At 34.8% G+C, this 26,727-nt stretch overlaps 1 protein-coding gene across 7 annotated transcripts; it reads left to right on the top strand.

The window, feature by feature from the left end:
• The first annotated feature begins 411 nt into the window (after nt 1-411).
• LOC128183296 (neo-calmodulin-like) lies at nt 412-26,727 on the top strand. 7 transcript variants are annotated; one of them, XM_052852252.1, is made up of 6 exons: nt 412-493; nt 2,271-2,318; nt 21,063-21,201; nt 23,639-23,782; nt 24,746-25,027; nt 25,328-26,727. In XM_052852252.1, the coding sequence occupies exons 1-6, from the start codon at nt 482-484 to the stop codon at nt 25,363-25,365; spliced, it is 663 nt and encodes a 220-aa protein (XP_052708212.1). In that variant the 5' UTR covers nt 412-481; the 3' UTR covers nt 25,366-26,727. The 7 variants fall into 7 exon arrangements, with proteins under 7 accessions (XP_052708212.1, XP_052708248.1, XP_052708242.1 ...); XM_052852288.1 differs by lacking the exon at nt 412-493 and adding an exon at nt 4,787-4,843 and having other exon boundaries at nt 2,296-2,318; XM_052852282.1 differs by lacking the exons at nt 412-493; nt 2,271-2,318 and adding an exon at nt 4,588-4,843.

Raw genomic sequence — 26,727 nt, 5'->3', positions numbered from 1 at the left:
CTACCTTCATAACCCGTATGTCCTGAGTCATTTGATTGTTTATACATTGTATTTACATCTTTCTTTTAATAAATAAGTTAAAAAAAAATTGAAACTGTCTGTACATGTATCAGCATTATTTTGATTTCATGTGTTTTTGAGACACAAATTTCTCCTTCTATCCCCTTCCTTCCCAAGATCACGGTTTTCTGAAGAAAAAAAAGGGATTTTCGAAAGTAAGAAGTGAAACTAACAATTAAGAGCACGTAAACGGTGAAATCGTTGTCAGTAATAAAAGTTGGTCATCCGTTTGGAATATTTGTTCACGGTTTGATGGACTTGCTGGTGGCTAGTTGGACAGTGTACAATTCATTGGACAGAGCCATTGGACCAAGTGATCTAGTACGATGTCCCTATAGTCTCCACTTCTGTACGATCTACTTACATGTACTTACGTACACGGTCACAGCCACGGTCACAGCCGGGTGGGCGCTAGGCAGGGATGTCGCTATCTGTAAGTTTTTATGTCTTTAATAATTCCATTGATATATATAACGGTAAAAATTTATGCATGCCTGATCGTACTTGAGTGTATTAAAGGAGAACAATTAAGTTTTATTGCTTATTTGCTTTCTATCGCCACCCCACAAACCCTTACAGATAAATTCAATAGGATAGCAATTGATAATACACTACAGGGCAAACCACACAAAGAAGGACAACTCCGTTATTCTATATTATAGTGCAGAATTCTTGGATATCTTGCAAAGTGACTGAACGTACACAAAAAAGAGTCATTTGACTTTTCATGAAATCAAGTTTGTTTGCATCCGAATAGTCGATATAGCAAGGCATTACAAGTTCATGTAAACAGTGTGTTGTTAAAATAAACGATAAACGGAGAACCTGTTCGAACAGATGTAAGAATTTTTGCGAAAATGGTCGAATTTTAAGATGCAATTTGAACCAAAACTTTATAATCCTTTTGTATACAAACTTTAAGAAATAAATTTGGATGAAACACGCTAGCATACGCTGCATAGAGTTTGTTTATTGTATTGCTGGGAGCAGCGTGCTTGACTCATGATGGACGCATGGAATATAGAGGGTTTGACATAAGCTACTGTACGCGACTTCTGTGTGCATTGCCGATATCAATGTAACATTCGTGTTCAGTGGCTTACAGACGGGATTCGATTTGTCTGTATTTGTATGAACGCAATCAGATTTCGTAAAAACATGACAAATACACAATATGAAGTTAAAACACAGATGTGATTTACTCGTGCATGCGAAATTCTTGTGATTTATTTTTATTAAAATCTTGCCATTTAAATTGAATAGATTTTGTGATATTTTTCAAGTAGTTTATTAGTTATCCATCATCTTGGATACATATATTGTACATTTACTAGTAACATGCATTAACACGTTATCAGTAATCAGTGAAACATGTACGTTTTTACTGTTATGCACTGTCAGGTTTGATAACTATGATGTACATGTACATGTAATGATTTTAACGTTATTTTTTAATAAATATATATGGTACGAGCTCTTCTTACAAACAAATGTACATTTCACTTGCATAAAATAAGAGAGAGAGAGAGAGAGAGAGAGAGAGAGAGAGAGAGAGAGAGAGAGAGAGAGAGAGAGAGAGATACTACGCGTAATTATACACATGTTAATAGTCTATATGTACCATAGTTAATGTTTCATGTTACATGTTATATGCTAATTTATCTTGAGAACATAACCGTGAACGAATTTATATTGTAAAGTTTTCCATGCCGGTTTGTGTTCTAGCATTTTCGCTCCTTTGCATACATTGAGAAAGACCTGTATATATTGACATGCGATTATCAAGTAAGAGTCAAAATATGATGGATTATAAACTTTAATCCAAATAATCATGTAATAATCATATGTTTTTCGTTTATATGAAACGCTTGTATCAGAATTTAGCCTTTTTGAATATATATGTAGAATTTTTAAATAAATAAAATATGCATTATGACCCGTCAAAGGTACGCCAGAGAAGACAAAATGGTGCTCTCTATTATAACTATGTAAGAGTACATTGTATACTAGAATATTATTGGAATTAATGCATAAAAAGATTAAATGATAACAGATACGGAGTTTAGAGGATTGATATACAAATAAATGTAGGTCACTTTAATTATTATATCTATAGACAACAATACAGTTGACGTGAATACACCTATTTACGGTATCCATTATCTGTATATTAATATTTGTAAATATACCTGTGTCAATATTTCGTCTAGGTCGGATGGTGTCGGGCCCGCAAGGATACAGACAGGGGACTCAATAAGGTACTGTGTACACTGTTTTCTATGCTTTGTCCAATTTTTGTTATCCATAGATTGGTCCAAATACCCGACAATTACAATTACAGACACCTGTCGTTGTAACGGTGAAAAACATTGTAAGAGGGGGTATACTTTTTTATTACACGAGAAATATTCAACGTCAGGTGCAAACTGAAATATTGTTTTGAAATTCAAAGCGTTTGCCGAAAAATCACATGTACAACGTACATATAATATAAATATGCAGTGCGCGAATTGAATTTTCCATTTCATCTACAACGTTTGATAAATGAGATACAAAATGTCCTTTAAATCTACGCTGATTTATTTGCATGACGCAGATTATTGATATCAATAAGTTTAAGAATCTCTGTGGACAAGACAATTATTATAACCAAGATCAGAGAAACCCCCTATACACATCACCGTCAGCCACGTATCAAAGACAGTAAAACTTCCCTGTGACGGCTCAGTACTCCCACGTATTCGTCAATGTCAATGACTCTATAACTCTACCAGCCTCAACGGTATACAATGTACATCCTTAATAATCTATGATTTATGACTAGGTAAGAAAATTTTTCCGAGAGGTGATCATTTTTACTTTTATTTCATTGTCAATTTACCACCGAAACGTGCGGTTTTGAGGAGATCGTAGCTTACTTTACACTGTAGCCATAGCTCAGCTGCAGATGCCGTAGCTCTGCGGGAAAATTTGAGTTGATATGCTCGATAGAGCTATAGATCTGCAGCTAACTTTAGCCACTGTTACGCACTAGCTGATAAAATGTAAAGATATTTTTGCACTTAAAAAAACCCTATATATGATAACTGCTTCGTAATAACTATGTACATGTATCTGTACATGTATTTGGTATGTCAAACAGACTCAGTAAGTATGACTCTATGTAACGGGTCCGGTTAACATTCCTTTTATCTTTCGTCTCATGAAGAATGAGATTGTATCTTTGTCCAATGACTATATAAAAGTACGGGTTCACGACCCGAGTTTGAAATGCTTTGACAAACATACAATAGCAAACTCCATGACCCCCATAGGCAAAACCAATCTAGATCATCAGCAATCGGGATCTTTTTGTTTTACTGTCGAGGGTAGATATACGACCTTGACTAAATTAAGGAAATTAAAACCTTAAGTGATTAAAAATAGATTCATTTCTTTAACTTCCCGTTCCTATAATTCATACGGATGGATGCTTTAAGTGATAAATAATAGTTTAGATTGACAGGCGTCTCAAGTTGATCGTAAATAGGAAAGGTTAAGATTTCTTGGTGATATTAAAGGGGCATGAAGAGGCCCATACCATGTTATATTCATGGTGAGGCGGTGGCCGAGGGTTTGTTCAGAAATTAAGCTTTATGCACACATTTTACGACATCTAAAAATAGTCCCTTGATGCGGCCATTGACGTCACATTTTAAATGTCATCTTAGTAGGGGACCCATCTCTTTAAATACTTTTGGTTAGTAAACTTCAAATAGTGACAAAAACAGAGATTAAATATATACCTGCCCCATATTCTCGACTAATTATCTCGCCAGTGTTAGAGCTGCATAAGTGTTCATGTCCTTGGTTACCGTGAACACGGGGTCGCATATTTGGAATCGGTGAATGAAAGCAGAAAATACTGGTACCTTTTCCATCTTCAGAAATACAATACCAATACCATAAACCTCAAACGAACTCTGAGCAAAAAATAAAATAAAACACTGGACGCTACAGTACGTAATTGCATTTTTTAAAACATATTGTTGTATCAGGCCGTAGAGTAACTATCTAATAACCCATTCTCATGCATAATCATCATAAATGTTCAGATTATAAACCGACGCGTGAACGAACTTCTAAATTCCAAGGTTGTCCGGAAAAAAAAGAATATAAACACCGTGCTAATCGCGACAGATTTAATAATTCTGATTTATATATAGATTACAGAGCTTCAATCTGAGCAAGAATTAAGACACAAATGACCTTTCCCCACGTAATTTAAAGATAAAAAAACAAAATAAAAAAAGTGGTTTCACTAGGACAACACGGAGATTTCCTATACATATTGCGACGATCCCGCTGTTCGATTCGGCGGATGTTGACATACACAAATTGCACACTTGGTTGATTGTCGCTTGACTCTGGTTAACCAGAGGAGTAAGCCTTCAGCCTCATTCAAGTAGAAATGAATACACACATAATATTAAATATAAACATACATTATAAATATACTCATTAAAATTGTCATATATTTAAACGTACGCATGGGGGAAACGGAGTGAAGCGATACCAACTGTGTTGCACGCTATAAATTGAGCAACGGTAGAGTTCAGAAAATTAGGTGCCAGTGTTTTCTGAAAAAAACTTTGTTTATATAAAATTTAGCGTACCAAACGACTTTGTTCATTTAGACCCGGGGAAACTTTAAATGTGACTGTCGGTATTTAAATCTTTATCACAGGGATAACATTACTCCTATACCGCCCTCGGACAGACCAACCCCAAGCAGCAAGAATTAGTAAGTGGTCTTTTGTTAATTACTAGCTAATCGATAGTTTTTACTTTCATTTTCGTGCAGTCGTTTCGTGTTCGGATTGAAAGGCCCCAGGGAATCTGTGGAGACTAGAAGCTAAGTAAACTCACTTCATCCAATATAGGATTTTAGAGACTTGTAGTAACCAGAAGAGGTTCTATCGATTGCCGAGCGCCCCCTCCTATCGTTGACTTTTTTTTGTGCCATTATCTCATTTACCATGCATTAAAGAATATTCGATGTTTACAAACAGTAAAATTGATACAAATGCAGTACCATAAGAGATTTTGAAGAATTTGGATTTTTTTAACAATCACCTTTTTATTTTGGTGTGATAGTGCATTTTCTCTGATACATGCATGTATATGTATGATTAACAATCGTAAGAACTAAAGCTATGTAGTCAAGCACAATAAGCATAAATGCTTCATGCAAAAGCTTCATTGAAAGAGTTTCATATTTATTATCCATATATCATTTCGATTCCCTATATACATGTATGTGTTTAAAACTGTTTTTAAGCACACCGAAATATGCAATATATTAATATTTCAAAACGAAATTCATACGATGAATAACAGCAGAATGACAAAAATTTCCTGGTTCCCCTACCCTCTAAAAAAATTCCCGTGTCGTGTTGTAAGTGAAAACAAACGACCTTTGTATGCTAATTTTTCAACAGTCAGATGAATTCGTACATTGAAAAATAACTTTGCGTTTGCATAATTTTATCTCCTGCTTTGACAGGACGTCATGTCAGTTTTGGCTTTTCAGAAAATAGAGCGATCATATAATTAGCTGTATAAATCCAAGTATATAAAATGAATGGGTTTTTTTTTTATTTCCTGGATGCTTTATCTTATAAAAATCGCCTGGAGAGTGGAGACCACCTCGTGATAGTCTTTATTGCAAGACCCTCAAACTCTTATAGGGTGATATAAATTATGTATGTTTACACATTAACATTAAAATCGCCCATGACCCAAAGTCAGCCACATTGTATTTTAAATTAGCTTGAAGACGACTTGTTACCGAAAAATGTTATCGGAAAACAGCTTTAAAAAGACTAAACAAAACCCGTCAAAAGAGAGCTCCTCAAAATAGGCATATATTATAAGTACATTTGCATGCGCGGATCCAAAAAAATTTCGGGGGGGGGCTGGTCTGACGGTTAACTGATTTGCCTGGGGGTGGTGTCTGAGGCATATTTTTGGTAATTTTATGATGTAATTTAAAGAAATTTATTTGAATTCTGCAACCCACCCCCACCCCTTTAGATCTGCACATTATTTGGTAATTTCTATTGCAACGATTGTGACATGGTTCGGAATGCATCGGATCGTTTAGATGCCCACCACCTACCCCTACCTCCTACACCACCCCTAACCCCACCAAACTGTTTCAATTTTATATAATTCAGTTCTAGCTTGTGCTGTAGTATGGTTCAACATTTTAATTACTACGTCTCTCTAGCACATTTTTCCAGTAGCCCCATAATTTACGACGATGATTTAAATATCAATTTCACTTGGAGCGCCATGGTTGTATCACTATTTTTACATTTAGTTTTCTAACCTGACAATACTTCGAGAAACGGTTTCAAGTACACGTGTGACCTGATAAAAAGTAGCTATTATTTAAAAACATACAACCAAAATTTCATTACAATCAATGCAAATTGTTGATAAACTGTATTTTTGTATGAAATAACACAAAGAAGAAAAAAGATTCAAGATTAAATCAGAACTGAAAGGGCCAGGGTGATTTTTTATTTTTACAAATTGTTGTTACATTTGATTTTGAACAATAACATAACGCAATGGTACCATGATAAAGATAACTGTTTTTCCGTAATTAAAAAGCAGGGTGAATTTCTCGTATCGTAAAATACAACACGCAAAGTTCTTTTGAAAAATTGAACACAACAGATAGCTGTATGTTTAAAGGTCAAGTGCTCGACTTTTAAAGTTGAACACAACAAAAAAGCCGATATCCTTACTGCAATAGTCAGACACCGGTTCTAAAATGTAATCTTAAAAAGCTTAGCGAGACCAACTGCTACTTGAGCGTATTTTTTGTGCAGATTTGTTGTAAAATTACCCCTTTTGTAAATGCATTCTTTGTATTGAAATTCAATACAGAATTCGCAACGTTTAATTTGCGCATGCGGTTGTGAACTACATTTTCGTCAATAGGATTTCTTAATAAATTGCAAAAATGAATATATGAATGTATATTTTGACAAAAGTATGCTTCTTAATCTGAACATGCATAGCCATTTATTTTGACAAATCCAAATTATTTTTGCATCCTTGTCTGAACCATACAGTCACTTTGGGTGTCAGATTGAATATTTGCATTATAGAATTTGAAAATAAAAGGAAGATGGGTGTTAAATCGTAACAATGGTATCGGCCAGTTTATGAATTCTCTCAATTGCTACAGCACATCCAAGGGTCAAGGTGGTGTGAGAGGAGAAAATAACAACTAATACAATTTCCTGGCATATATATTTGGTCAGTGACGCATACCAATACTGTAACTGCACTGCGAGATACTTGGCATTTTTGGACTTGCGTCTCCTCGTGCGAAGTCGTAAGACTAATACGACTGCCAGCCGGAATCTGGCTGTGTTTTGGCAATATTGGTTTTGACGGCTTGGTCATAGTTGCAGAAAGTTGCGGCTGTTTTGCGTAGTTCAGCGTGTGACCAGATTATGACATCAACAATATCATACATGTCGATATGAAAATAGTTCAAACCCCAGCAGATACTGAGATCGGGAGGTTCCAACAAATGAAGCTTTTATTGCTTTTCCTATATCAAAAAGACGTCCTGTAAATGTACTGTGTGCGTGGCCCAGTGGTAATGCTCAGGTGTTTTTGGTTTCGTGGTCGCTTGATCAATCCACCAAAGTTCTTTTGTTTTTGTTGTTTATGTAACCCAGTTCTTTCTCTACAGTCTCTGTTTAATGATTCTGAGTATAATTATTTAATTTCAAAATGAAAATATACTAGTATGCGAATCGATCAGGTCAATAGTTGTTTTACAATATACAACAGATGCTGCAAACCTAACTTACGCTTGACTAGATAAATTGCATCCGTATAATATCTGAAAATCGCAAAACCAATTCACTTGACTCTGTGTTAGAGTGAACAATTGCACGTTGCAGGTTTCTAAATGCCCATAAAGACGTATCTTATGTCATAGTACCAATATACCAAGATGTGTATAAACGACACGACATGTTTATTGGGTGAAATTTCCAGCATTCATACATACAGTTGCTGAGAATGTTTCTTGGGTAATTTTTTGTGCTATAATCATGATATTTACTCGGGATCCCATAGCTATCATTTTTGGTATGTGACTAACTATGTCAAAAACTACGCCGACGCGACAAAGTATATGACGAACCGTTATTCTGTGTTGAATGTCGGATTGCATTTTCTCCACCTTGACAAACGTTGCAGATACGCTTTGTTCAGGTTCGCTGTTACTCAGTCTAAGTACTCATCAACCAAAGCGTTAATTGCAGGTGCTTGTTGATACTGACACAGTGTGCACCAACATTTCGCTGTCTTGGCGGCGGGCCCCATACACCATTAGCTAGTATTGTGCTCATTGCCACCGTCCATCGCAATCACTGGGAGCAGTCTTTCCTCCCAATTTAACGATTCAGTGGCTGTATATTACATTTCTCTTCCAAGCCATGTAAAAATCCGTGTGAGGAATCTTATAGTAACGCTGACATACTATTTTTATTTCCTTTCGCTTTTTTTTGCAAGACAGAAATTTCGCAACACATAAGTGCACAGTCAAGCCTTTTTCTGTCTTTGCAAGTCATCTCTGGAGTGTTATGTAAATGGTTTGCGTGGACCGGACTTAAAAGACAGTACAGTCTGTACATCGTGTCTTCAACGCCCCAAGAGACCAATTGATTTCCGAAATCGCCGTCAATATACGCTTGCTATATTCCTCGACTTGAAGTTAATTATAGTCTCTTTGATTGGCGGGAATTAATCAGCAGCAGATTTGTGTATGAAGAAAAGTGATAATTGTCCTACACCCTAAATTAAATTGAAAATGAGACTGGTTTTCGAATTTGCCATGTGAAGCAAAACGAATCGAAAGAATTGGTCAAAAGGGAGGTTTGCAGCACATATAAAATGTAAGTTTCTATTGTCAGATTCATGGGAAATAGTAATGATACGAAACGGATTTTTTATGTTTTACAATCAAATGATATCAGTTATTGTTTACGATCTAATGATTATTTGATATTGGTAATAAACTCTAATCAAACATGACAGTATACTAGTATTGGATATAGTTGGGTTTCGGAATTTAAATACATATATTTTGCAGTGTATCTTTAATTTGCAAAGAGATTAATACATCACAACCAATGTGAACTGATTGCAATTGCTACGTGCGTATATGTAATTTCAGCAATGAAAATCATTTAGTATATAAATCTGCTAAGCTCTTGATATTGTCTTTGCATGTGACTTTGATCCAAATTGCCGCGGCGTGCTGGCTAATCTTGTGTTTTGTTTATAAATTATTACATGCATGCTCGTATTTTTGCCAAAAATCTGACGGTTGTCCAGTGTGATAATGCAAATTGTGCATAACATACGGTCCGATGCTATCTTGGCATAGATGCAAAATCTACACTTCCAAAAATATCTGCGTTCTTTTGGGTTGTTTTGCATGACCATCTCAACAAATGATCGAAATGTGCACATTTAAATCATAGGGGCCAGTACAGCTAATATACATCTTTATTTTTCTTCTACTCTTTTCTTTACATGTCGTTTAGAAGTCTATTCAAGGCGACACCTCCGTGGTGAACACATATTGAAAATATTGCAGGATAAATACCCAATCTTTAATTTTGGGTATACAAATAAATAAAGTCTGATCACAGCACTGTTCAAATGTCAAAGTAGTAAATAAATATGACTGACGAAATCTCAGTTTAATTCAAAATACACCCTATATAAATGACAGCAATTAAAACGCATGCGTTGCGCTGTATTGTTTGCTTGCCAAGTATACTTTATAAATATTCGTAATGTTCGGACGATGGGATATAAAGTTTTACAAAACATGATCACCCATTAAAGAAAATAGATTATTTTTGCAGCTGTCCTTGGTTTATTATCTGTTCGTCGATGTTTAGTTTTTTTAATTGAATTAACTATGAAATATTCTCCTTTGCGGATACATGCATTAATACATATGTACATGTACCTTAATTAATGATATCAGATCTGAGACTTATTACATTGTACTTTTTTTTGAATTGCTCTAGTTTGAACAATAGTTGGTATCCTTCCTAGTCGCGTCAGGGAGATATCATTTTGTGTGTGTACTGGTACACTGGCGCACTTACTGCATACGTCATATATGGTTAAGACCGAGATTCGAGCCATAAAGACCGAAATTCGAGCAATAAATACAAAGATTCGATCCGTAAATTTAAAAGTACTGAGATTTGAGCCTCGATTTGTCTGAGAATAAGTTAATACATACATAAACATACATGTTTCATATAGTTGGCCTATTTTCCGTTCCTTCAGTAAGCGCTTGAAATTAGGAGTTGAAGGTCATAGAAATTAGGCTACCTGGACCCGTGTTCATTGAGATCAAGTTATTCAAAGGGGAGGAGGCGGTGAAAAATCTTTCTTTTTTTCACTTATATCTATCAAGTACCTGTATTTAAATGTATGTGGGGGGGGGGTCTGTTCTATTTTTCTTAACACTTGGGAGAATAGAAATTCCTCATTGTTTTATTACGCTGATTACCTATTCCGGATGGACATATCTTTCCCATTACCGACATAAAAGCTTAAAAACGAGCTTAAATCAAGATATTGGATGTGATTTTAAATAATTTAGAGCAAAAATGTTGTTCTCTTTATATATTCATGGAACTATTAAACATCAAAAGATGGATACAATATTCGCCGGTTCTTCTCTTTAATTTGATACATTTTCTTGGTGAACAAAAATAAATTATATGCATGTCAATAATTCATCCAGGTGGGTTTTCTTTATCTGTACGACTTTATGTCAAACCGATACTTCTCCCTCTATATGAAATGTAAGAACAATACAAATCTCCCATGGATTTCGCAACTGAATTTCAGATTCAGAAACAAAATTCAAGGACTCTGTATTATGATCCTTCATCTCAAGATCATACATTAGAATATAACCCTAACGATACCCCTATTAACTTTTTTCAATATGTACAAAGTCAGAGCAAATCATCTTGAATAATTCAATCCTAAAAGTGTTTTGCAATCAAATCTTTATTTAAAAAAAAATATAACAACATTTCGACTGCATTTTAGTGAAAACTATCCTACTATAGCATATAAGGTCTGAAAGGATATACATGTATAATTTTATTAAAAAAATATATAATTTCCTATTCTATATAGTCAAAGCTGGTTATCGGAAACACTTATGTCCAATTGTATTGATTGGCTTATCATATGTTGGTAGTTTTTCCCTGTATGTAGTTTTCGGTTGTAGAGTTTGTTTCTATCTTGGAAATTTTAATTAGTTCTGTACGATAACCGTTGCGAAAAAAAATATTTTGTAAACAGCAAATGTTTAACAACTTTACAATCGTGTTAAACGCATTTCTGTGAAAACTCTTTCACTCGAAAGTGCATTTGGGTGAACACAATTTTAGACGATCAAGAAAGTCGTGCTTCGACTCGAACCAAACGTTATAATTACAGTCGAGAGATAACGAACACCCTTTTAACCTCGCAATAGAACGAGGCCATTACTCCTATTTGTAAAGTAGCTTTAAGTGTCGCATTATAATTAACAATCAACACTCTATTCAAATGTTTGGCATCTGAGCGATATTACGGGTCCATGGGATCATTTTACTCCTTCTATTGGACAAGGCCGAGGTCCGCTGGATCCATCAGGAAAAGACAGCGGGATTCGTTCCGTGGTATTAATTCGATGCAGACTCTGTAGAGGACAGAAAACCGTTGATTTACTCATGATATCCGACTTGGAATCATTTTAAGCCACAGATAGTTTAGGTGGAATGCTTAAGTATTGTGCTGATTTTTCTTTGTATAAATAGTATAGCTATTGTTCCTGTTTTTATTCCTATTTATTGTTTAGCTGTTAGTCTCCTTTTCCTTCGTATAAACCTGAACGATGTGGGGTTTTTTCTCCTAAATTACGCGTATGAAATATATTCTTATATCTTATGTTTACATGCCGAGATCTATGTTTACAATATAACACACAAAGTCTTAAATAATGAATTAATCAACTATGAAATTAAGACGTAACCTTGTCCTTATTCTAGTTCAATACCTGATTAATTTGTCAAATATTGCACTTGTTTCAATACTTTATATTGAACGGTATTTTTCTCGTGACGTAACTTTTATATACGTTTCAATGATATTCATATTCTAAAAAATTAATATTTTCACGAAAGATATTTGACGCATGTTTGAGAAATCTGTGATTTATTTGTTTACTTTTTCTTAAGCAACGATAACAAGAGGATTGTTTGTTGAAATCTTCTCTGTACTTGGCATCGAATAAAGATGTACATTTTGACATTGTGTAATAAGCACCTTAGTTCAATGTTTCCTTTCATAAAACAATCTGAAATGTGAGCCACATTCGCCTTAAAGAGTTTAAAGTGCATCCAGTGTAGACAACCGAGGACCCAAACGTTGCTCAGCAAGCGTAAACTTTGATTAATATTGGTTTCTTTTTTCTTCTTCGTCTGTTATTTAGTAGCTGCAGCGGTTACCTCCCGTGAGTTCTAGCTTTGTGACTTGTATTAAATCGTTAAGATTCAGCTGCTGAGAACACGATCTCTGTGCAGCCTGCCCTGGTGGAGCGAAGGAAGCAGTATTTATGTGTCTCTGTACACAAATGCACACTTACTGTGTACACACAACCGATTGTCATAAGCAAACTCGCTAAGTGAGAAACATGGAGGTTCCGCCCCTAGTTATTAGGAAATGAAATATTGAGTTGGGCATTTCTGTACAGTACTAGGAATGGATGAGAAGGTATGTAGAATTAAACCTCGTGTTTTATGTTTTCTTTACAGAAAGGAAACAATGCTATGATTTAGAAGGTTTCAACATGTTTCTGTATATGACCTAGTAAAATTAACTGTACACTCTGCCAGCTTCAAGCATTGGCAAACAACTGGTGTTTGTTAAAACAGGTGTTGATAAAATGAGCTAATCTGTCAGTTGGAAATGTGTATAACATATCGCTACCACACATACTTCGTAAATTATGCAACTATTTGTATAATTATTCCAAATGTCTTTCTATCGTAGCAAAGATGCAGTTTATTCTTTAGAGCAATGGATTAATTTCGTATCGAAATAAAATATTAATATTTTTTGAGGCAGTTACATGTATCAAGTTTTATTCAGCAAGAGAGTTACAAGTTTGTGTTCTACAAGGTATATGTACGTTAAGAATCGTACGGAACAATTGAGGTATTGTGATATATACTTGTAAACCATAGAATATACAATAATTGAACTTATATATACAGTAAGTCAGCTCGCAAACATTTAAAAAACTGTTTGACAAACTAAATCACCTATGTAGATGCAGTTTTGAAGCGGAGGAAAAAACGTTGTAACCTCGATATTAATAACATCTCGGCGTGAAATTGTAGTGGATAAACACAAATGAAAGAGAAATTTAGTGGATAAATTAAAGATAGATATCACCGGTTGCTATTTAGAAAGTACTATGGAGGCACAATAATTGTCATCCATCATGGAATGCTCATTTTCTCCATCCACTTAAAAACACAACAACCGAAATCAAAAGTGTAGCATTGCGTGTTAAGGTCGGTCTTTGGTATTTTGCATGTCACGTGACCTCTAAATTGCTGATGCTCACAAATTAGTTTCATTCTGACGTAGGTAATCGGAAGAGATAGAATGCACCTGGTCGGAGAAAATGGAAAGCGGTTTTGATAAAAATTAATTAGGACCATCCGACAAAATCATAAGGACTATTAGTACCAGATATAAGTATTAATTTGTTTTTGTTTTACTACACTGAGGTGACTTCAGTACATATGAATTTTTCAAAAAATGAGGAAATATTGTTTTCGGTTTTTGTCGGCAAATTTTTTTTTTATTTTTTTTTTTTGCATTTACGTATTCCTATATTACTCAGACAATTGTTTTCTTGATTCAATTCGCTTGTTAGAAATAATTAAAGGCGATAAAATAATCGATGTTGCAAATGCAGCTGCATCTTATGGCAAACATACGCTTATTTGCGAAGCTTTGATTTCCAACAATGTTGGCGCAGCTTTCAAATGCGCCTTCTCAAGCAGATGACTTGGGTGCGCGTTAAAACATAAATCATTTCTTTGTATCTGAAGATTTTAATTTATTGACATGAAACAGAATTGTAAGTTCTTTGAAAATGTACATCATTCTTCTTAAAGATTTTACTCCACAAAAAATTACATTTGCTTCATGTCGTTTCACTATGACAAATTTGAAAGCAGTAATGAGTGAAAGCTTCCGTGCTTTATCGTTATTGAAGTTACACATTCTCCCTCCATATGTTTGATCTTTTGTGTACAAAACATCATATTAAGAACATTCTCTTGATAACAGATACATGGAGAGTAAAAGTGATTAGAGTCCGCGAGGGGAAGCACATCTCGCGCTAACAACGCGCTAATTGGGTGCGCGGGGAAGACAAATGCATCCCCTAGATAACGATATGACAAAAAAAAATTGAAGTGGACTTCAAAGAAATCAATACGGATATACAAAACTTAAAAGATCTTTTTGTTGCTTCATTTTGCTCTCTGTACCTTCAGGGTTTTCTTTAATTTGTTTTGGTTTGCTTTGTATAGAAATTATTTTCAAATTTTTTTTTTTCATATACATGTAGTAAAAGTTTTTGGGGTGTTTTAAATTCATTAAGTTGTTGTCGTTGTTGTGAAATTCAGTGAATAATATTAAAATAGTTCCTTGATTACAAAATATTCGAAATATACCTTACGATGACTATAAATGCCGGATTAAAGAAAACGAATCGAATATGCGTATAAAACGCAACCGATATTAACGGTATATTTTGTATGCGAGGAATTGGATCAATGGTAGGCTAATAATTATTGATACTGGAGAAATAAGCTCAATACTTGATATAACAATATATTTGTTGACCGTGATTTTCTCAATCCTAATCCTAGTGCGTAAAGGGCGGTATTTTGATTGATATCAATCGATCTGGTTACTTGGTCAGTAGCACAAAAGGCCTTGCTCTCTAGTTACTTGATATCGCAGAGGATTTGTGGATTAATTCATATCGCTTTTACAATGTTCAATGTCTGCACCCCCCCCCCCCTCCTCACTTTCAAAAACGATGCTACATAACTGTACAGGGAAATTCATAGTACCATATATAGCGGCCCCTTTTCCTAGATCCGCACATATACATGTACCATCACTCTAAAAGCAAAGAGAAACAACAAACAGATATTGGCATGATATGATCAAAGTGTTGTGCTAATTTGCTTGATTGTTATATTTGTTGTGGCCTATTTTTATGCGCGTTAAATTTTAATAGGCACAGTTAATGATCTAGGGGAACAAGATAGAGAAAAAAATCAGTCCAGGTTTCTTTGCAAACTAATTATGACAAACAATATTTGTTAAAAACCTACACAATCAAATCGGTCTCGTTTCCCCGAGACCAAAGCTCGAGGTTCTGTGGATCTGAGGGTTGTTTTGTGTGTCAGCTTTTTTTCTGGGGGGGTGAGTCATCGCGATAAACATTTACACTGGAGTCTGCATCAGGCCCGGCTTCTTTAACTCCATGACGTACGCGCCCGAATGTTACATTTCAAATTTATTAAGCATAAGTATTGATGTTTACGGTGCTTCGTTCCTGACGTCCGTCCACGTATTGTTTTCCTTTTTCTCCCTGCCAACTGTGAGTGCTTCTCCGTTCCGCTAGAGCTGGTTTTCGGCGTGAATTTTGCATCAGTGAGGATAATAAGATTTCTTCCCTCTTTCCCTTTCCATTAGTTCTTCTATCCCCGGTAACTATGCGGAATGAACTCAGAGATACTCAGGTTGGTTATAATGGTTTTTGAAAATTATTAATCTTGTAGATGTTATAATTGACAAAATGGTTTTACTTGACAAGAAAGTGTTTAGGTTTTGGTGCTATCTTCTTTCTTTCTTTGCTGGTTTAAAGTTATAATGTCCAAGTTTTTTTGATTTGTATTATTGGCTTTCAAAATATTTCTGATTCTTTGTTCTCTTTTAAATGACTGTTTTAGTGATAACTTAAGAATGTAACATATTTCCCATGGAAACAGGCAAATACTGTATCAAAATACATGCATGCTGTTATAATGCTATAGACGTAGACGCAGTATTATGACACTAGACACTCGTAAAAACGTGAATACGTTGTATAATATATTATACAGGTATTATTTACGTATTGCAGTGGGAGCCTGACAATTCTTTGAATAATTCAAATGAAACCCAAAGGACAGTTAAATTCCTGCAGCGCCATTGATAGTGGGTTTTTTGTAATTCTTTGAAAATATCAGTTCAAAACTCGATTGATTTACTCCTACATAGGAAACAGGAATTAAGTCATCAGTGCATTTGCACACCTTAATTTACGTTCAAGTCTGATGGTTCTTTGATGAATGTCGTTGCGATATGCAATGGATCGAGTTTGATGTCTGAGATCTAGAGTTGTATTTTAAAACTGAGCTTTATCTCTTCGTTAATATCTAACACTAGAATACTTCAAAAAGAGTATTTTTAGTCGGGCTATTAGAAGTAATTTTTGAACCGCGAGACATTGACCTTGTATCGCATGTTTTTGAACCGACTTTGCTTATCTGCGCTGTTTTCTTTTGGAAATGATTTCTACTGGGGGCGATTAGATATTCATCTTCGGGAAGCCTTGTGTATATATGTACACGCACTAAGTCGTGGGGATACGCGTGCAGGGGTGGAGGGATTAACATGATAAGACTGAGTCTTTTTTCTTTTGCGATTCTTTTTTTTTCTTGGAAGGAGGGTCACGTATAACAAAATAGAAATCAAACCTTTTCAAACGAACAATATAATTTTGTTTTGAAATTATCTTGAAAAACATTTTATAATTATATAAACTAAAAGTAATCTTTAAAAACTGTAATTTGAAACTGAATATTAATATGACTTTTTTCAAATTACGACAAAGGAAACTCTAAAGCGTGCGTTAAAAAATATCATTCAGGGTATACAAGGAATTATGTTTCAGGCACGTAGCATCAGGGGGGGGGGGGGGGGCAGGGGGGGGCCCCCACTTTTTTGGGAGTATGTAAAAAAATTGATATGAAAATAAGGAAATGAGTAGTGAAATTGAAGTTATATAGTAAGCCCCCCCCCCCCCCCCCCCACGGATTAGGATTTTGAAGATTTTGGGAAACGTATATTTTCCTTTTTTTTTTTTTTTTTTTTTTTTTTTTTTGCTTGTCAAGATTTTTTGGATGAGTCTGGCCCCCTCACTTTCAAAAACGATGCTACGTGCCTGTGTTTTATTAACTAATATACATAAATACACAATTATTTACATGTACATATGCCACGTTTTTAAGGAGGATGATATACGTGTAAATTACTTACCATGTACATATAATATAAAACTTATTTTAGCTGGCTCTGTAGACAAGTGTACTGTCTATGTCTTTTTTGCAACATGGACTCAGAACGTATAATGTTTACAGATATAGTCACAGACACTTTTTAGAATAACCTGTGTGAATTATTTTATTTGTTTACATACACAAATTTTACTTAACGTCTCCACAGTGTAGGATATTTCGGCGAAATAGCTGGATGTATTAGTAAGAGAATATTCAGCAAATACCTAGGCAAACACGTAATTAAAAAGAATGGTATATATGTAAATATTTATAATAATATAATAAATTGCCGCCATGTATTTTAATGCCAAAATGCGAAAAATGCAAAGAATTGCCAACTTATAATAACCCAACAAAGAGCTGTATCCAAAAATAATCCAGCAACAATTTGATAATTGCTCCCTGGCTGTCTCTACTGTAAAAGCGTGAAAATAGCAATGCGTTAGCCGTGTAATTGAACACAATTATTAATCACGAAATCTCTACGGCAATCTTTGCAGAGAGCGATATTTGCATCAAAATCGATAATCTTCCAAGAGATGAATGAAATGACGTCATTAGTGACTCCTCCCTTCTTTGGCCTTCTAGCGGCATACGTAACGTAGAAAATCTGTGAGAATCGGGTATTTTGCGGTAGGAGCTCAAAAGATAAAGAATGACAAAGGATTTCTCAGTTAGTAAGGTTAGTTTGTGGGTATTCGACGTCGTCCATTAAAAGCTTTATGTGTTTATCTGAATTTGACAGGAAGTTTTTATTGGTTTTGTATTCAATCACGGGGTCTAAAGCTGATCTACTGTTAAAATTGTCAGTTGTAAAATACTATTGTGATACATGTTGAAATTGAAGTAAGTCGAAATATAGATCTAAAAACGTATTTGTCATCTGCTAAGTAAGTGTTTTGTTTCTCATTGTTTATGTAATATAAACAAAGGATAGGACACACATTTATCATATCGAAAGCAACAGGAGTGTTTGTTATGTTACGGAACACTATTTTTACTACCTTAACTTTGTAATCGCTTTCAGTACTGCTTTTTCTTCTTGGATATCTTGGAAACGCTGTGAAAGCTAGAATTAAAATGTGTTATAGGACCATAGTTTGGCTTTATTCATTTCGGGTTTTAAAAATGAATTAAAATTTTTATTTCAAAATTTTGAAAATAACAAAAATTACGAATTAGTTTTCAATTAGATTCGAAATATTTCAAGTAATCGGAGGTTTGCCTAGAACAACAATGAGGAATACTATATATTAGTATTAAAATCATTGCAAAGGGAAAAAAATATCTGGTAAAGATTCAATATCTGTCCATCCCTTTTGTCTATTTTTGTCATCACCTATTTAAGTAGACAATTATCTTGTCTCTCCCAAGTCTTCGCGGTATATTCTCGGAAGCTTGAAAATTAGACTTGGAACAAAACGATAATATCATTTCCTTTTTTGTGCACGCAAAGATCAATATGGCTACAAATGGAAACTTTTAATATGACGGATGCACATATTGGCGGAAACCCGCAGGAAAATGTTTAATTTCAGGAAGGAAGCAAAATAGGTGCAGTATTAACGTGGTCTTTTTCAAGATAACAAGTTGCAATTTCTGTCGTTCCTGTATACATGTTAGCTTATTCTTGGTGTGAGGGTTCTACACGCTCGTTGATGTAGTGGTTAAGTAATTTACTTTATAAAGTATCCATTGGAAATTTGCATCTGACCCTTTACAAAATTCAGATGTCACAACACATGTTCAAGTAATGTCAAAACGTATGCAATTTGGTATAGATATGTACTTTAATATGTACACCTTATTATCAAATTCATACCAAAGAAATATATAAAACTTATGTTATATATGTAGAATTGTAGAAACACGTCAATGTTTTATTAGATAAAGGTGTTGACTTAATAGTGTGCATACGCGAGCTGATTGTCATAAAAAGACTAAGTAACGGTCACTTTATATCGCTTATGAAACGCTGGTTTGGCAGAAAGGAAGATGGTTGATGCACAATTTCTGGTCATATTTATTCACAGGAATATCACTTAACTGTCATTTTTTTTGCAAAGACTGCAATTATTCCTGCTTCCTGTTTCCCTCCAAAAAGTAGGTGTGACGTCAGAGATCTCTGAGCTTCCATTGACAACAGGAGATCCATTCTGTTCCTGCTGACGTCACTAATTGAAGCGTATTTTTAGCTCTTTTAAGAAATCAAGTCAATAATGAAGCACTGACATGAAACTTGGCGGATTTCTTTCATAATGAATAACCAAAATCAAAACTCCAGCATGATCATCATTCTCTCTTGCACGATCATATATAGTCATCTAGATTTTTAGCCCATTTATGTTTGAAACAACAACTTCTGTATTTTCTAATTCTCTCTCTCTCTCTCTCTCTCTCTCTCTCTCTCTCTCTCTCTCTCTCTCTCCATCCATGACTCCTCCGACCTCAACATAGATCTATGACGTTAGACAAGAAATGAAGTTCTTTATTTGAAATGTATCCATCTGCAACATATACAAAAGATGAAACTGAAGAAGCCATTCGGCGATTATGATACAATCTGCAGAGTTCGGTGATAACTTAGGCAACGTTGCCGTGGTCCTATGATATAAACCGCATCCGGTAACGTCTTCCAGACGCGGAAAGTTTACGGAACACTTCAGCAAAGATCGTAAAACTTGTAGCAAATGAGGATCCGATGGTGATGAAGAGTTCAGTATAATAAACTCGACAATCAATGGGAGAAAAATGTTTGTTGTAAGAATTATATTTTCTGGAGTACGGATTAATTCTTGAAGTTGGGGTAAAAAAACCTCCAATACAAATCACAGAATTGTATGTAGTTTGACACTAATTTGAGATTGAAGTTATAAATTTGTACGATTCATGGTGTGGTGGTTCAGTAAAGACCCCTTTACTTTACGAAACATACCAGAATTTGTACTATTTTGTTATTGAATTTCTCATAGTTTCGGGAGTTGAAGTGTAATGAAACCACCATAAATTGAGGTGGAAATCGATGACCTCAGTGTAATAGGGATGTACAAGTCTAGAGAAAAGCTGACCCAGGATTATGTTGCTTTATACATATATATAAATGTACTCATCACCGGGTATTTTGATACGACGCTTCCGTATTGTGACATGCATTAGACAGTACATGCATGTATCATGACTAAAATAAGGCACTTTTCAAGTACTGTCATATATTAACTTACATTGTTTAGCTATTTCTGGCCACAGAGAGAAACTGTCATGGAGTTAGCTTTAACTGTATATGGTTTTGAGGTTTTTTGCTACCTGTTTAATGACATGGATTACCCCCCTTTTTAGATAGTTTTCTGTTCACAAACATCAGGGTTTTTTCTGTTCATCTGCATATATTTTACTTTTCATTGCGAATTTGTTTTTTGCATCCTCATTTAAAACAAATTGATAGTACTAATTAAAACTTTGTTTTTATCTCTTTTGTAGTCCTCGAAGAACAAAAAACTTCTGCGGCTAAGTCCAAAGTCGAAGAAAAAGTCCGCTCGGACGAAAACCGACATGGATTCGAAAAATGGCGATCCCCATAAGAGAATGGCGAACGGGTTTACCAGCCAAGAGAACCATGGTAAGCTAAATAAACACACCTCGCAGACCTCAGGTGGTCAAGACGTAAATGTCATTCTAAAATTGTTTCCCTGTAGGATATTAAGGGCAACTTCGCATCCCCGAGGAAGAAAGCTATTAGTACAAACAGAAGAAGTTTGAAAATAATCAATTCCAGCGCAGCTAGTGCATATGGTGGAAATATGTACATTGCTGCATCTAAGGATATAGTGTATTATTCTTCATACTTTGAATATGGCAATAAGAATAACGAAACTTCGAACCTTAGCATCTTTAGAGTATTGCATGGCCAGTTTTTTCCGGGGGTTTTTAAACTGTCAAATTTATACAACTATAAATGAAATTTAAATCAATTGTAATATACAATTTCAGAGGAACGTGTAAGCTTTCTTTAGATCGATGATCAATGCTTTTCTCAGGCCTTGAAACTCAATTAAAATCACTAGTGATACGTATACCGTCCACGTCGACTTCGTGTGTTGCATATAGAAAGAAAGCATCGTTACAATGGTTGTGAATACATTATATTAATATTGAAACCTTTGATCCGCCTCATTTCAAAGAAAGAGGGTGTGATCGCCTTGAGAAACGTTCAGAACAGACTGATGAGTCACGGCTGCTTGTAATCCAGTTTATTTTGAGATTCTGAAGTTGCAACTATCAGCCGGTCGATTAGCCGATATTCCTGAAATGCACATATACAATGTTCTAAAGGATTCTGCTCTGTAACAGTCTAACAGAAATAAAGGGCTTTCTTTCATCGCAATTAGAGGAAGGAACCCTGGGAAAATGTCGACAGCGTGCTTTGAAAGCGGTAGATAATGTTGAATCATTAATGTTGATTTTAGGTCGCTCATATTTACAGATCCTTCTGTAGAAAGTATCAATATATTTTATTTAAAAAAAATTGCAAGGTCACGGTGTCTATTCTTCAACATTAAAAGACAACCTATAGTGGCAACATTCTAAAATGATGGGTTTGCTTATGAAAAAATAGTTCAGTTTTGTAAAGACGTAATATGGAAAAATCAAGTTATTCTATTTTGACTGAAACAAGTGGGATTTTTTTGAGCCCCCACCGTTCATTATATCACTCTGCACTCAAATTTCTTCCCACTAAAGAAAAAAAAATTACGAGAACCAAAAAAAAACCAAAACCGAATCAACATTGAATGTATACTATGAATTATAAATTGCTAAAGTAGAATAAATCAATATGTTATTTTATGATAAAGTCTTTGTTAAACATTGAAGAGACTCGGCAGGAGTTTGCACTTGTGGGTGCGCGCATTACGTATGAAGTACAGTACTCTAAGCTGTTCGAGTACAAATCGTACACCCGTTGTTTCGGATCAAAGATAGGGTCGGTGTTTTTGGTCCGTTGGTCCGATAAACATGTTACATCATTAAGATAAACCAAAGTAGCGGTAATTTACGTACTCTATCGATCTTTGGGAGAGGTTATTCTCATGCACTCTTACGTAACGCGGAAACAGACGAAACACAAATGTTGTTGATAGAATGCAGGCTGCAAGAGTGACTTCATATTGAAATTAAATACAGATACAACATATAATTGGGTCAGAATCTTTGTATACAAATTCCTCTCTGTCCGATAAAGAAAAATCGGTGACTATAAATAAAAATTACATGAACTTTGAATTTGTTAAAATTTGCTCATATTCCGAGCAATATTGACGAAAAAATAACACTAAACAATATTAACCTTCATAAAAAAAAACATGATATATAATTATTCATGTACTAATAAAAGCAATGTGAAGTTATTTTTGCTGTAAAACATTTTAAAATTTTCCTTTTTATTCCTTTTTGTGACATTCAAATTTTTACAATTGATAAGGCTTTTTTTTTTTAACTTTTAAATTAAGTGAATTAATATTGCTTCACAATGGAACCTGTTCATTTAGCAATGGATCAAAAATCATTCTTCAGACATCATGACAGAAATGTGATTTTGTCTCGAAGGGTTTTTTTTCACACAAATATGAATCAAAAAGGATTGTCATAAATTCCTCTGTCATTGTGTCGTTCTGTCATTGATAAAGTAAGTTCAATTTTAAATTCAATATTCTTGACACCTATCGATCTACTTCGTCACATCTCGTGAAGAGAATATGTTGCACTGAGAATTCTCAGTTCATCTTTCGATCTGCGCAATCTCAAGTTAAAACACTGAGTACAATTGCGTGGTTTGGTTTCACATTTCTGATTTGTGTACCCCTTCCTTTTTTTCAGACATGAAGCAGGCGTTTGACCTGTTTGACAAGAACACTGAGTATAGTTGCGTGGTTGGGTTTCACATTTGTGTACCCCTTCCTTTTTTCAGACATGAAGCAGGCGTGTGACCTGTTTGACAAGAACACTGAGTATAGTTGCGTGGTTGGGTTTCACATTTGTTTGCCCCTTCCTTTTTTCAGACATGAAGCAGGCGTTTGACCTGTTTGACAAGAACCATGACGGTAGGATCTCCAGTGACGAGTTGGGCCGGGTCCTGCGGACACTGGGCCACGACCATTCCCAGGAGGAGGTAGAGGACATGATCAAGACTGCCGACACGAACGGTGAGAATAAGCCCTTAATAGGCAGCATCAAGCATAGGCGTCAGAACCGGGGCAAGGGGGGGGGGGGGGGCTTAACCTCTCCCTCCACGTTCTCTGCAAAGCTATACATAACCATAGCCATAGATTTTTTTCCTTTTTTCTTCTTTTGGCTTATCAAGATTTTTGATATGTCTAGCCCCCTCCCCTCCCACTTTCAATTTGCTTCCTACGCCACTGTCACGTACATAACATCGGTAGAGATCGGTTTGACCTAGCTGCAGAGCTGTAACTCTACGGAAAATTCGAGGGTTGACGGACCGTAGACGGTCTACGGTCTGTCAAACGAAATTTCCCGTAGAGCTACAGTTCTTGAACTACTTTTGACCGCGAGCTATTCGTACCAATATTTTTAAAGGCAGCTTGAGGTCAACAGTTTAACCATAAGATCTACTTTAGAAAATTAATTAAGAAAATTTGTTAATGTTTTATTTTTTTGAATATTCTCAAAATCTTCATACAAGTCTCTTTTTCTGAAGGAGATTAATATAGTTTAAAAATGGTCATGGCCATCCATCCGTCTAAAGAGTAAGTTTTGCGATAACCCTATGTATCGCTCATTTGATAGTGTGGTTACCACTGATAACCATGATTACATGTACATGAAGCCCGCATGCTCGCAATGTTATTGCAATGTCATTAATTCCCTGTCTTTGATGCCATCATGAAACCTTCGGAAAGAGTTCAGCAATTATGCGAAAGTCTGAAAGTAAAATATTAAGTGCTTTTATGTTACTTTGGTTGCAAAGAGGATTTTTTTTCCAAATTGAATAAAGTATCTTAAGATATTTTTGTTTTCCAAGAATGAAATTATGATAGCCTGTAATTTCTGATGGGAAAATATTGAAATGTGTCCCAAATGAAAATAATAGGTTCAAAGATATTGTAATTATATCCTCAGAAGAACCATATTTATTTCATTTACAGAAAATGGCTTTGTTGAATTCGATGAATTTGTCGCAATGATGCGACGTTGGACTCACAATTCTGAAGTAGAGGGCGCTGATGGCGTGTCGACGTCATCATCGACAAAATCAGACAAGCAGCTCGAGGCATTCCGAGTGTTTGATATGGATGGAAACGGGTATATTGATAAGCACGAACTGAGGTACACCATGCGACGGCTTGGGGAGAACCTTTCAGACGAAGATATCAAAGAAATGTTTAAAGAGGCCGACTTAAACGGCGACGGATTGATAGATTACAGCGGTACAAATATTTTGTGATTTTTGAAGTATTTTTAAAGTTATTGCATCTGGTAACTTTGTAAAGATACAGATCTTGTTTGCACAAATTAATCCAAAATAAGACTAAATAAAATCCTGCATATTCTTGTGAAAATATATTGCATGATATGAATAACATTTTTGATTAGAAAATAATATAACCTTTTTTCTTGGTGTTCTATTTGTAATTTTTAAACAATTCAATACAATTGAATATTGTCTGGTATCAAAAATGATTTTGAAAAAAGAATTTTCATGCAATCAACGTTGTTTTTTTTTTTAGAATTTTCTCGACTACTGCACAACTTTTTACCAGAATAACCACAGTAACCTGATGTTGTAAAGATTGTAACCAATGACGTCACAGCTTCCATTGTCAGCTAATTCTCATATGTAATCGGAGCAGAATATAAATTATACATATATTCTGGATTCCAGCCAAGGGAAGTTAACTCGTGATTTGAAAATTCATACCTCATTGAATGCACGTGGATGGCTGATGGGTATATCTACTCATTGATGGAGTTAATAGTACAATACATTCCATTGGTCAAAGAGAGGGTCACGTGTTGTGATCCAACAGATGTCATTTCCAAAAAGACAGACTTCTTGTCTTATTCAGTAGCTCAGTGACATGTTTTTATGAGCATACATCATTTGACATTTCCTAATAATAACCATCAATTTTCTATTTGACGTTAGTTAACTTAAAGGGAATTTAAAGACTTTGCAAATTTAAGTAATTGATTCAAAATGTAAGATTAATCGACCTTTTTGCATCTGACTACTTTCCTTAACAGAATCGCATCTGATGTAACATAAGCTAAAACTGATGACAGATGCTGTCTAAGTAGCCAATGACAGAGACTGTCTTACCTAGCCAATGAAAAAAGACGGTCTTAGTGACCAATGACAAAAACTGTCTTAAGTAGCCAATAAACGAGGTTGTCATACGTAATCAATGACATAGTTGCAATTAATTGACGAAAAAGAGTGCAACAAAGTGTTCAAATAGCAATTTTATACGATTTATTGTTATTGATTGCTGAGATATATATATGTATACAACTTGAATAAGAAATTTATCTGTACTTATCATGTTATTCGTCGTTGACCTATGAAATTTTTTAAACATTTCGTTAGAAATGGCGTGTGTTTGTTACTGGATTGTTGTTTTTTATTTTTATATATGTACTTGATCTTCTGTGTGTGACCACCCAACTGATCTATACAACCAATACAATAGCATTATCATGGTTTATTTGAACAAAGGATATTGTGAAAATGCAGATTTTTTTCACAACTCTAATATGACAAATTTAAATAAATTCTTTTCGGCTTATTTAGGTATCATACAAAATGTGATATCAGATAAAAAAGGAATAATTACATTGTTACACACCAGCTAGTGTTGAATGTTTGCTCTTTTGAGAAATTCCATTACTTTATTAATTCATCTAACTAAATTGTCTTCCTTAAACAATTGTTACAAATCTTTTTTCTGGTTTTGAGGTACATGTGTTTATGATATGGAGAGTAAACGGGGTTTATAATACATGTATTTGAAAAGTATTGTGATGATCTCCCATAGCAACCAGAAAGTTGTTGATATTCACCAAGTGTAAATAAAACGTTAATTTGAATTTTCTCTACAATAAACTTTTTGATTTCCTATTCTACAAA

Source organism: Crassostrea angulata, chromosome 1 (assembly GCF_025612915.1).
Source record: "Crassostrea angulata isolate pt1a10 chromosome 1, ASM2561291v2, whole genome shotgun sequence".
NCBI lineage: Eukaryota > Metazoa > Mollusca > Bivalvia > Ostreida > Ostreidae > Magallana > Magallana angulata.
Note: the sequence above shows the minus strand (reverse complement) of the source record. Positions and strands in the feature narration are given on the sequence as shown.

Excerpts from the sequence above, each read along its gene's own strand:
- LOC128183296 (XM_052852252.1), top strand. Across the intron at positions 2,319-21,062 it reads CAGACAGGGGACTCAATAAG|TCCTCGAAGAACAAAAAACT; the intron begins GTACTGTGTACA and ends TCTCTTTTGTAG. Across the intron at positions 23,783-24,745 it reads CAAGACTGCCGACACGAACG|AAAATGGCTTTGTTGAATTC; the intron begins GTGAGAATAAGC and ends TTTCATTTACAG.